Raw genomic sequence first — 13,127 nt, 5'->3', positions numbered from 1 at the left:
TCTGCCACTGCTCCTCTGCATTAATATCAGTTCATAACTAATCAGAGCAACTAAACAGGTGGCAGTTTGAACTCTAATTGAATTAGTAGACAAAAAGTAACCTGCAAACTACTTTTTTCTCATAACTTCAATTAACAGGGTTTTTTTGTTGTGAGGATCTAGCACCTAAGTATTGCACAAACCATAGTCTCAAAGGCTAAACAATTCATTAGCTGAACAAAGCAGTAAAAAATTTATACCAAAATACTTCACTAGCACAAACAATTCTACGCCTTCTTTTGTTTCCATTAAAACCAAAAACTCTGAAAGCCAAGAAATGCACTGTACTAAGACACAGCCTGTAGGCTCCTCACCCAAGAAACTGCAGGGATTATCTGCAAACACAAGAACTGTGGTCACTATACACAGGGTTGTGTTGTGAACACAAAATTACATCTGACAGCAATGCAGAAGGATCTTGGGAGTCTTGGGAATCTTGCTGCTAACGTACACAGAAGATAAACTGGACTGACAGTTGCCCCTGTCCCCATTCCTGCCTGTTTGGTCCCATGCCTCCCTAGCCTTCCTTTTCTTTCTCTTTCCTCCTCTGTGGGATTTTCCAGTGTGCAACTGAACTCACAGTGCTACAGACTTCAGTAATTCTGTGCTGGTTAGCCAGGAGCACAGTAACTCTCCCTTGCTGGTGAGCAAAGAGCATCTACCCATACAGCTTGGAAAAGCCAAGGCCTCCTGCTAGGATTAGCATTTTTAGAACAAAAACATATTAGCATTCTAGGGAATATCAATTAGAATGAAGTGAAATACTGGAGCTGAAAAGAGCAAACAGCACTGTGTGTCAAGTCTATAATTTATATTTATAAACTACAGTTAAATACCACCTTATCCTGCTAAATCTCCAACTGATCCAACCGACTCTCCCATTCACAACCTCCATCAATGATTTTATTAATACAACTTCAAATGTAGTACGTTGACTGGAATTCATTACTATGTATTCAATAGTGTACAACATAATAAAAAAATACAAATATGTATTTCCATAACATTAAGAAGCAATAACACTTTGCCAGTGCCCTTCATTTACTTTGCAGGAGAAGGTCTAGGAAACAGTTTTTCACTCATGAGAATGAGGAAAATCAAGCAAATATGATCTCAATTTAAATTTAGGTTGACTGTTGGAATCCTTAAACACAGAAATGCCCTACCAATTCTGTACAATTACATATATATATATATATATGTATCAATAAATCAAATACATTGTGCAATCCTTCCACAAAACTGTTAACTAAAATGAATTTTCAGCCTGGCATAGAAACTACGCTTAATCATTGTAACATAGTTTCTTGACAAAGGCATTCAAAATAATTCTGCAACCGAAAGATTCAACAGAGCAAAACAACAGTACTTAATTAAAAGGGGAAAAAATGTAAAAAGAAGTAAAATAAAAGAAAGCTTGAAAGCAAAATTCATCCTTCAACTAACCCAAGAAATAATAAGAAACAAAAGGGGAGCTGAACAACCACTTATCTGTATACTGCTTGTTCATCCAGGCTCAACATGAACTGGGTGTCAGATATTCAAAAACTTTTTAACAGAATGAGAATTACAAATATTAACATTCAGATTATATCATTGTCTTTTGCTAAAAAACAGTCAGAAGTACCAGTTGTTCCACTGAAATATAAGATTATACTAGCCAGAACCACCACAGGATTATTTACAGACATGTATATCAACAATTATGCTATGTAAAGCAAAGCTAATAAAGATGCAGAGACAAAACTTAATTTAAAAAAAAATGTTATCAATAAAGTATGAACACTAAGCAGTGTTCATAGGCAGAACACTAAGCCAGCTTTGAATTTTGTAAAATATATCAGACAACTGAAAGGAAAGGAGTATTCAATTCTACAGACCACAATAATATGCTACTGAAAAAGTTGACCACTGATATGAGATTTCATGGGAGAAGGTGCAGGGAAGGAGGTTCAGAGATTGACTTGATGCAAAAAATCAACGGTTTTGGACTATGCAATTTACATATTTAGAAAATCACCTAAGTTTGAAATTCAACTCATTACTTGTGTCTAGATTTTTCATCTAAACTCTGGGTAAGAATATTACTTAAATATTCTTAATGTAAATGTACACCATTTTTTTATGTTGTATCACTTCAATAAGAAAAAACTACATCCAAAATCCTGACCAAGTACTTGGAATACAGGGAAAAAGCTGATCCCTCAGAGGTCAATAGCAGAACTCCCTAGTGTGGTTAACTTCACTCTCTGGTAGAGTTACAATGTACGTTTAAGATACTGATACTTGACTGTGTAGATGGAAAAGCCTAAATGTCAGCTCCAAGATCTAATTGTAAATGAAAACTCATTCCCTGAAGGCATAATCTTTCACTTCCACACACCAACACAAAGATCACAGGCAATGAAAAAATAAACCAGAAGGCCACGCAGTTTGAAGACCAAATATTTCTTTACTTCAAAAATACATCTTTATATTCAAATTCCAAGTTGCTGCACTGTAGTAGGAATAGGCAATCATAAATTTAATTTATCTTGATCATTTGCATTCTGTGGCAAACTGAGCTCAGGAAAAACATCTGGTTTTCAGTGAAGACCTCTGTTACCTTGTCTTCTGTCTGGGTTCATTATAATGTAAAACAGTAGAGAAATAAGCCTCAGGGTCACGTAATCCATTCTCCACTGAATTTGAGTTGCCTCACAATCGAACTTTATCTAATAATGAATGAATTTGTTCATCATCCATCACAAGAACTCTTCAGAGTATACGTGGATTTTTTTAATCTTCTTTTAAGATGAACACAGAAAAGCATCACAGTTATAGAACTGATTTTGCTTCTTAAAATCTTGCAGAACTTAAGGTCAGTTTGATAGCCAGCCATGTAAAAATCTGAACAAAAACTGAAGGAAATTAGAGTATTGAAAATCCTGCTTAAAAAATTAAATTTATGTCTTGGCATACCATCGTTCTCCTTGCACAGAGAGGCTGTTTTTCATTCTTGACTTTAAAATAGGGCACATGGAAAAAATGTACTTCTTCCCTTCTTGCTTGATGATGTTACAATTCAGCAGTTAGGTACTGTCTATCATCATTTGCATACTTGAATCCTTTTGGACATGGCCAAACAACGATGTGAAAAACAGTAATCATATCACAATCATAATTTAACCTCTGGTAAATTAATTCCTAAAGAAGTTCTTAGAATTAAGTTATAGCCTCCATGTATTTAGGTAACAGGACTCTTCTGCACTGCGGCATCAAAGATCACTTTCTTGCTAAATTTCAGTGGCAAATGCTTCAAGCAGGAGGTACTGGTAGTCTTCTTAATATTTCCATAGCTATCTTATGATAGGCTTTAGCCTGCAAAAACAGAAACATACATTGAGCACTAGATTTTCTATAGAAAGGAATATTTCACAACTAATTAAGTATTTGTTCTTTTACACACAAAGAGAAAATCAAACATGTTTAAATAAATGGGTTAAATTTAGCCTGTGTTCAGGAAAAACAATGCATTAAGAGACAGATTAAGCACAAGCATTATAGAAAAATATTGGTGGGGGAATTTAAATTTAACTAAACAATTTGTCTTTAACAACAAGCAAAGTCTTCTGAAAGAGAAGCGATGAGGAAGATACAGATTCTTTACTCCCACAGGTACTATTAATTATAAACTTCCCTCATCCTGACAACCAGGATGCACAGGATAGAGAATCAGAGAAAACAACAGCATTCAAAAAAAAATTTTTGAAACTATTCATTACAGACCTGACTATCACTATGGAATTTCCTATTCAGACATTTAAAGTATTTTTAAAAAAAGACACCTCTCCAAAAGACTGAAGTAGGTATTGGAAAGAACTAATTCTGCAACACTGAAATCCACACAGTTAAAGCTCTCTTTCACACCAGCCTGTGGCATCTGGTCAGACACCTTGACTATGGAGAGCAACCCAAGTAAGCATACTTATGTTAACATCTCCAAAAACCATGACACAGCTAGGACCATGATCAGTCCACCATCAATTAACAAATCTTATGCCAAGGGACTTATATAAAAACACTGTATGAAGTCCAACACAGAACAAACCCCAGAATTAAATCAAATTATTCCTGTACCAAGCTCAACAACTTGTAGTCAAAAGGGAACATCTTTTAAAAATCTCAACCATTTATATAAGAATACTTAATTAAAATAGTATTTTTGTGTGTATGTATATACACACTGCACATTGTTCCAGAAGTTGATTACTTCCATTGTTAAAATGTACACCTTTTCTATAATTTGAATTTGTCGTACTTCAGATTATAGCTGGTGCATCACATTCTCTGTGAAGTACACAGCAAAGTCCCCTAACTGAGCTTGCTCTTCTGCAAGACAGTGGCCAACCTACTCCATCTTCTCCACTAAGTCTGCATACACAGACCACATGGACAACCTTTCCTGCTTTCCTTGGACAAATCTCCACACTGATTTTTCCTGTCTCCTGTAGGATGGCTCTAACCATGAATTAGTCCTTGTACCCCTGATGAGCCTTTAAAGCAGCAAACAAACTGACACATGCCAGAGCCCAGAGCTTGGGGGGCAGAAGAGACGGTCTGTCTGTCACACCAGGGCCACCAGCACTCACTGTCACTGCTCTGAACAAGGTGTCAGCCTTTTGCAGGGCCATGCACTGCTCATGTCTGTCTCCTCTTTTTTAGGGATTGCTCCGGGCTTGTAGGATTTTCTTCTCTGGCACTCACCCTCTCCACCTCACAGTCTCAATGCTCACATCTCCTTAAAACTAAAGCCGAATTTTCTGAGTTTGTAAGGAATGCAGACAGCGAGACAGAATTGTTTTCTCTCACGTACATGACTTTGTGACAAGAACAACAGAATTATTTAGAACTTAATTCACAATCAGGAATTTCAAACTTCAGTGGCTACAGTCGCGGTGCAGTTGGGTAACAGCCTGTGTGCAACACCCACCTCACTCGGCTATTAATGCCCTGGGTGCTCCAGCTGCCCCCCAGCTAACTACTCGCCTAGACAAGATAATGGACCCACCTGAGGTGAGGTGACTGACTGAAGTCAAGCTGCCTTTGCAGTTCAGTATTTAACTAATTGGTGCAGGAGCACTCCAGGTGGGAATTTCAAACTACCTGGAACAGGCCCGCAGGCAGCTCCCATTTTGCACAGATCAATTCATGCATTTTAATGAGCCAATTAATAACCTGCATACAGTACCTGGCCCCTTCTAAAGACTGCCCAGCCTTTTTGCCTGCTCGAGAGTTGACCAAATTGTACACAGAACTACAAATTCACGATAAGCAGACTCAACTGCTTGTATAAATGTTACCTTATGCCAACAGCCCAATAGATTTTAGATACTTTTCCCACAAAATGCTGTTAATGAGTGTCTGAGCAACACTTCCCCAATGTACACTGACCCTCATTTGCCAAGCAGCTGATCACCACTTTGCAACAGGAGGGTCCCAATGCAGCTCTTTGTAGCAAGCATTCCAGCACTACTAAACACTGTCTAGTGTCTAGCCTGCTCACCTTTGGTTTTTTTGTTTTCCTGGATCACTACTTTGTCTGTTGAACAGACCAGTATCTCACGTGTGCCCTTACAGAACTCTACCAGTCACCTGGCTTTGGCAAAAATCAACTGTTTTGAGCCTGGGTTTCCTGTCTTTGAACAAATGATTTAGCCATGAGTGAGGACCTGACTATCAATCAACATACCTGAAAGGTTTAAATGGAATCTTGGTGACTGTGAATATGCACTACATAAAAACAACCCTATGTATATTGAATAGTTTTTCCTACTCGTGATCTTTTCATTGTGCCATCCATAGACAGAGAGCACAGCTCAGTTCAGCTGTTTAATCCATCATTACTAAGCAAAAGAAGTTGGGCTGCAAATGAAACCAGAAAGGGTTTACTAGTTCCTTTCCAGGTGGAAAAACAGCAGAGAAAGAGTAAAGGATTAGTTCCTATTCATCACCTATAACCTTTCTCATTTTAACAGGATAAAAGCAAACTTCTCAGGTCAGTTACTCCTTTCATATCTGAAAGCTCTAAATGAATGGTTTATAGATTTTCTGAAAACCAATTTTTTGCTGACAGACAACTTTATATTTACATACCAGTTATCATTCCTCCCACTTCATGAGGACGAAGAAGCACACAGGAAGACAGAATGCCCTAAGCCCAGACCAGACTTGTTTATTATGAACACTGCCTCAATGGGATCTGAGAGCAGCACTAGGGCAGGCAGAGGTAGAGGTGGAAGGTGATGCTCACAGAGTCAAAAAAAAAAGCTAAGAAATAGCCACGTGAGAGACTGCTCACCTCTCAAACAGTGGCACAGTGCCAGAAGGGCACAGTTCTTAAGACCTCAAGGGCACAGCTGATAATGAAGTGACTGATGATAGCATAGATGGTGGAGCAGGAAACAGAGAACCTGTTCACCAGGAAATGGAGTGAGAAGTCCTACTAAGCATAAATAATCAGACCATCCTGATTCATCACTCTGTAGCAGATCTGTATTATCATGGCCTAATACATGATGGGTAGATTTAAACTGGAAGACTATTTACTGGCTCATCTAATTAAGCCCTGCAGGAAATATTAGCCTTTCCAGTTATGGCCTTTCATTCTCCCTAAAAATCTTACCCATGAGGGAAGTATGCATTGTTGCTAAGATTACTGCAGACTGTACAGGTCATGGCTGACTCTGCCCTGTTGTCATGGACTGGAGTGGTGTGGCCTGACCTGCTGGCTTGCTTTCACTGGAGTGCAGATCTCAGCCTGCCAACAGCTCACTACAGTGCCTGCCAGTACCTGGTGCAACTGTCACACAAACACAGAACTCAACTTATAATCAACAAAGTAAAAGCAGGTAGGAGCTGATATCACATTTTCCTTCATCCAAACCACTGCATACAAACAACTTCAGACCTGCAACTCAGAAACACACACTGATTCCATCACTCAGTGACAGGCCTCATACACAAAAGGATATAAATCCCAGTACTGACATGGTTTCTAATGTCTATTTCTGACTACAAGACCCCAAGACTATTAAGGCTGCTTTATTCAGCCCAGCAATCCAAAACAGAATCTGTGCAAGTCTGACTGTCTGGAACATCAAATGCTGTGGATCCTAATATACCTGTAAAGAAGGAAAAGGAATTTAAATCTGCTCAACTGACCTGTTAGGGCTTACATTTTATTAATTTTATTAATTGCTGAAGGAAACTAGCCACCATGAGCAACTAATCCAACAGTGACTATCACAAGGACAAATACCAGTCTTAGCTACCATCCACATGAAAATAAGCATAGCCAGCCTGTCATTGATAACTTTGGTTCTTAGCACTCTCTGCACAATCATGTTCCATTCGCCAGTTCAATCAGATTTTTAAATAGATTTAATTTGGAAACATGGAAATTGCTTTGTTACTTTGACACAACTCCAGCCTTCAGTGCATGACTGGAGATACCTTCCAATGTCTGTATTTTACTGTGGTCAGCTCAGTTGGCACTAAAAACATGATGACAAATGCAGCTTTAAATGAGTCTACTTCAGGTACAAGCTTCATGTCACCCAGAGAAATTCTTGGTTGCTACAAGAGGTCCAGACACTATCCCACTCCCTACCAGTCCTTCCTCTGGGCAGCCCCACCATAAGATTCTTCTTTGCATGTACTGGCAACTCTTGCCAAATTTACAGTGAAGTCTCAAGTCAGAAAGGCAAACTTACTGAGACAGTAAAAGTCAATCCATACATTGTAACATGAAATGGAGGAGACTAGTAAATAAGCTGGATTTATGAAACTAAAATCTCAAAGAAAAATCCTCAGTGCTCATGGGAAACTTCCTATTAATCCTATATATCAGCAGTAGTAACAGCCAAACCATTCTTAGGGACAGCCCCAGCTGGGTAATACTGCTAAGCCAAGGTGCCTTTACGGACATCTAAATACACATCCTGCCCAAAAAACATGGCCAAAGAGAACCCTGCAAATCAAATGCAGTATAGTAACATCCTTCAAACAGACTATCCTACACTCAGCCTTTTCTTCAGCAGACAGAACCATAAATGCGGGTCTGATGATGCATTGTACTGTCTACACCCTGAATGAAGGATTTGAACCTACATGTACCAAATGCTACTGTGATGATTCAAAGGAAGCCTTGATGATAAAGGCACATTATAAATCATACCATGCAGCCTTCTTTAGGATTTGCTTTAATTTTAAAATATCACACCCCGCATTGACTACTCATTAAATGGAATTATTGATGACAACTAAACCACAAAACAGCATTCTATGACTTTTTGCTACCAGTACTTAAATTTTTCTCCAACTACTTATTGCAATCTTTAAAAGGCTGTATGTTTTTACCCTACTTATATATCACCCTTTCATAAGCATGCTAGAGACAAAGTGTTTCTGAATACAAATTTGAGCTTTCTGTTTGGATGACACCACAGCAAGGTTTGTAACATTCTGATTTAATTGAAAAGGGATGATTAACCAGACTTATTTTGCTCTGTTCCATTAGAATGCTGATACCTTGTGCCCCTGCTTTCCACCTGACTGGGCTTTTTGTCTTCCCTTATAAATCAGTGTGCAATTTATTGGACTCAAAATCCTTCACATGTAGGATGTGAATGGACATACTGGTACACAAATGTATTCTGTACTTGTTTGAGGTGGGAGGTGACAGGTGGGAGTTTAGTGGTCAACAATCACAGACAGCCTGTCTGTTCTGCCAAGGTATTGATAAATCCACTGTGCCATGCAGGCTGTGATACACCCAAAGTTTCTAGCAGGAATTCCTCACAAGCTAAGTCTCTGGGCTCTATGCTCACAGAAGGAAGAGCTCTCAGGAACCTCTATTTATCGTTCTCCCAGTGTGATGGAGAGTTCACTGGGCACTTAGGCAGCTCCTTTGATGGAAGAATAACTCCACTGCAATTAATCATGTTCTATATCTCTTGCTGTGCCTCTAATCTGCTTACCTGCAAGCTTCAGGATGCCTTTCTAAACACCTGTTTTGCTGCTGGCTCCTTTCCCATGGTCCATAGGAAGATCCAGTACATCTGAGCATGATCAATTTCACCTGGTTTCAGTGATTCCTCATTAGTTGTCCCTATTCTACCTTTTCCCCTGCCTTTTTTCCCCCAATTCTACCATTTTAGCAGCATTCCTGATTTTTGTTTACATGTTTTTGCTGTCCAGTGACTCTTGCATCTGTTTGAGTGAGCAACAAAATGGAGCCTGGGCCAGCTAATCCACCTCCACAGTGTGATGGAGGAGAAAAATGCTCAATTAATCTTTACAAGTGTCTCACTCCAGAAGGTAAGCCTTTACTGTTGATTAAAGAAATTATAAGCTTCTTGTAGAGGATCTTGGGTCACTCTCAGCTGCTGAGTTAGGCTGATCATGCAAGTACAACAATATTCAATTTATCAATGAAGAGTATTAAGAAAAAGCCACAAAAAAAGCCACAATTTAAACAACTAAGCTGACAGCAACACTATCACAGACAATGTTATATCAAGAGCAAAAGAATTTTAGCAGCACTGTTATTTCTCCCAGGGGACTGCCTCAAGCTTCACCAAAAGAGAACTCCAGTCATCAAACCCTCCTATCCTTTAGCTATAATGTCAATACTTTCCATAAGCAGATTAGTCTTGTGTATTCTGTGCCTTCCCTGAGGAAGAACTTTCTAAGTTCACACATGTTCCATTCTACAAGTAATTTCCTTTTTTAGTTCTTAGTAATTTCCTTGTCATTTGTGAAGAGGAAACCCCTTTTCCACCAACTACATCTAAGCTTTAAAATAATAAATTTAGACAAGTTTGCTTAGACATTTTGAAATTCTAGTGTAAAGTCAGAGGTATACTTTTACATATCTGCAAGGCAAGATGAACCCCATGGCAGATGTGTAAGCAAAAATGTATTAATTGACATATTTTAGAAACCATTTTATTCTAGGCTTGAAAGAGCTCAAAAGGTGTGACAACATGCTGGGTTTCTAAGAAGTCAATCACCATCCCTATTCCCTACTGTTTGAATCTGCAAGGTATTATTTCAGGTCTATGATTCTGTATTTGATTTGTAAGTGTGTTCTAACAAAATCAGCATAGAATTTTGTATGAAAATCCCCTGCACATTTAAGCAACAGGAGCAGAGAAATTCAGCAGACATTGTTCTCTATCCGAAAAGTTGTTAATGCATGAATAGCCACAATTTCAGTTTATTTGAGAAACATGGTGATGACTGTCATGTATTAAAGATTAGAATCTGACCTTATATGCCTTCTCCCACCATCAGTTATGTGCTAAGAATTTAATATTTCTTTGAAAATATAAGAGAATGATATTTTTTCTATCTTTAAAATGAGAAGAAAAGCAGGGATGAAGGAAAGTTCTTTTTCATTCTACAGAGATTTGTGACATTTTTAAAACATATTCTCTGAGGAGAACTATTATCTCACAGACACAAAGGCAGAGAAGGATATTAAGAGTTTTCCCCAGAGTCACACATATTTGTCAATCTTTATTCCTCTGCATATTTAACTTAATTGCCACAAATGGTGATTATAACCCATCCTTTTGTTATCAAGAACATAGTTAAAGGAGGAACAGATGGCAACACAACAGACTTTCTTGCCTTTTTATTTTCAGAATGCTATCCCATACATGTCTGAATTCTTGGCTCAATAGTCCAGCAGGCTACAGACTCTTGGTTATTACAGATTTCAGATACTGTGAGCCCTCCACCTTAGCTTCCCAGCTGTTTTACTTCAGCTTTGACCAAAGCCATACATCCATTCAAAACTTCACATTGCTGATCAAACTTCCCAGAAAGAAGCTACCATATGGATTACAGGGATTCCTTTTCAGATAGACCTAGACTCAAGATCACTACATTATTCCACAGCATGGGCCTTGCCCAAACCTAGCAAAAACACGGCATTTAATTAGAAGTCAACACGCCACTTCTCTTTCAGAACAAAACTACAATTTTAAGACTATCACTGGTCTTCCACAATCCTGTTCAGTATGTTAATAACATTGGATTAAGAATGTTAATGTTCTCTTTTTTTTTTTTCTTCTAAAATACTGTGAAGGAAAAAACACATTTCAATCATGATATTGAAAAAGCTACGAGCATTCAAATGCTCCATAGGTACAGTCTACCTTATTGTGAATTGATTCTACTATCTGTTATCGGTATTAATAATTTTTTTCACTATATATCTTTACTTCTAAGCAGCAGAGGAGAGTGGGGCTGCATTATGCCATATACTGTGTACAGCACCCTGCCCTACAGAGCCTGGCAGACAAACTCTATCAGAGAAAGAAAATAGCAGACAGGGAAATCTTACTCCATCAGCAATAATGAAATTCTATATGTGCAACTACTTTTCTTTACAGATTTGCATATTTGACTCCCACCACCTCACCAACTTGCATTTTCCAGTGACAACAGAATGTTATGGTAAATAAACTGAAAAAATCCATTTCCTCTTGTGTGCAAATTGCTCCACTTCCTGATGAAAACAACCCAGGTACTGACAATATGAAGTTTTGTTCCAAACATCTTTGGGTAAGACCCTTTGACAGTTTCCAGGCTCAGCTACCAAAGGCTTAACTGACAGTTTTAGAGGACCTACATTAGCTGCAAGGTCTCATGAGGCTTGACACTGACCTACTTCCTCTTAGTGTGCCAGGACCTGGATCAAATCTTCTCTATTCTGAATGATTCAGCCTAATTAAACAAAACCAAACCCACAGAAGCAGAACAGATGGCCAGCATTCAAAAATCAAGGGCCTGAGTTACTTACTGCTACTACCTTCTTTTACTTTATTTCCTTACTTCACTCAAAAACCTACTTCTTTCCAAAGAGCAATAAGAAGCAGCACTCTCCATTCACTTTTAGAGGAGAGCTCTCTGTTGTTCTAAGTGCAGTGCACCAAACTTACAGCATCACTTTGAGGCTGAGAGATCACAACAGGCTGTCCTGAATCACATGTCTCCCGTATATTGATGTGCAGTGGAACGTCTCCTGCATCAAAAATACCAAGACACACATATATGAAGACCTAGTATTTCTTAAATGTTTACTTAAAATAACCCTAAAGCAACTTGAAATCTAATTCCCATTCACTATACTCTTTGAATTGCTTTAGCTCCAAAAATTAGCATTTAAAATGAAAATTGGCTGTGGTATATTTTCCTTACATCCATAATGAATAATGCCAAACATATTTTGGATTTTTCATTCTCTGAATAGAAAGGACCATGCTTTAGTCATTTATTAGAGAAGGAAGGGCTTTTTGCCTCAAACACAGAAAAATACAGCCTGAGATACAAAATATTTTGTTTATGTGAAATAAACTGCCTGAGTGTTAGGCAACTGTTCATCATGCAATTTACTATTCAGCCTATCTCCTCACTGTAAGTTCTTTTCAGTGCCATTTTAAGATTTTAATCACTATTCAAAGACTTCTTTGAATACTTAATTTCCAAATAATAGCATTTGTTATTGTCCTTATTAGACCTTGGATCCAATTAAAAGGTGGACAGCTATTCAGTCATTCTTCTTTCCAACAGAAATCTTCTTTATATTCTGCTTTTATAATGAGCAGGGAACTGCCAGAGAGGAAAGGAATGCTCTAAAGGAGAATCAATTAGCAGCCCTGTTCCATTCTGAGACATACTTTCTGCAACACAGATTTCACCACTACAAAACACTTGGAGATTCCTATGTTTACTGCTACATAAATAATTTTGAGGTGAACTGAAGACCAACTTTCTTTAACTGGAAGACATAGCTACACTTTACATTATGGATAGATGAAGACAAAATAGCCTACCTTAGTTCAATCCTGACACATCAGAAATCATATAAGTTTAATTCATACATTTTAGCAACCTGATTTAACTCAAATCAAGGCCATTGTAAATTACTGAGATTCAATGTATTCAGAAAATGAAACAGTTTAAAAAACTGTATGAAAATTGACAAAGTTTAAGAAATAAAAAAACCTAAACACAAAGCAAGTAGGAATACAAAC

At 38.0% G+C, this 13,127-nt stretch overlaps 1 protein-coding gene across 7 annotated transcripts in view; it reads right to left on the bottom strand.

The window, feature by feature from the left end:
* Nucleotides 1–920: 920 nt before the first annotated feature.
* The window catches only part of NUBPL (NUBP iron-sulfur cluster assembly factor, mitochondrial), a 79,318-nt gene continuing 67,111 nt past the window's right edge, over nt 921–13,127 (bottom strand). For all 7 annotated transcript variants that reach the window (XM_066552701.1, XM_066552707.1, XM_066552702.1 and 4 more), the window contains 2 exons: nt 12,033–12,115; nt 921–3,399 (listed from right to left, as the gene is read on the bottom strand). In XM_066552701.1, the coding sequence (XP_066408798.1) occupies nt 3,337–3,399; nt 12,033–12,115 (146 nt within the window). In that variant the 3' untranslated portion in view covers nt 921–3,336. The remainder of the gene's footprint in view (nt 3,400–12,032; nt 12,116–13,127) is intronic.

The sequence above is a fragment of the Molothrus aeneus genome, chromosome 6, assembly GCF_037042795.1.
Source record: "Molothrus aeneus isolate 106 chromosome 6, BPBGC_Maene_1.0, whole genome shotgun sequence".
NCBI classification, from domain to species: domain Eukaryota; kingdom Metazoa; phylum Chordata; class Aves; order Passeriformes; family Icteridae; genus Molothrus; species Molothrus aeneus.
The sequence above is the reverse complement of the archived record's forward strand: the minus strand, read 5'-3'. Positions and strand labels throughout refer to the sequence as shown.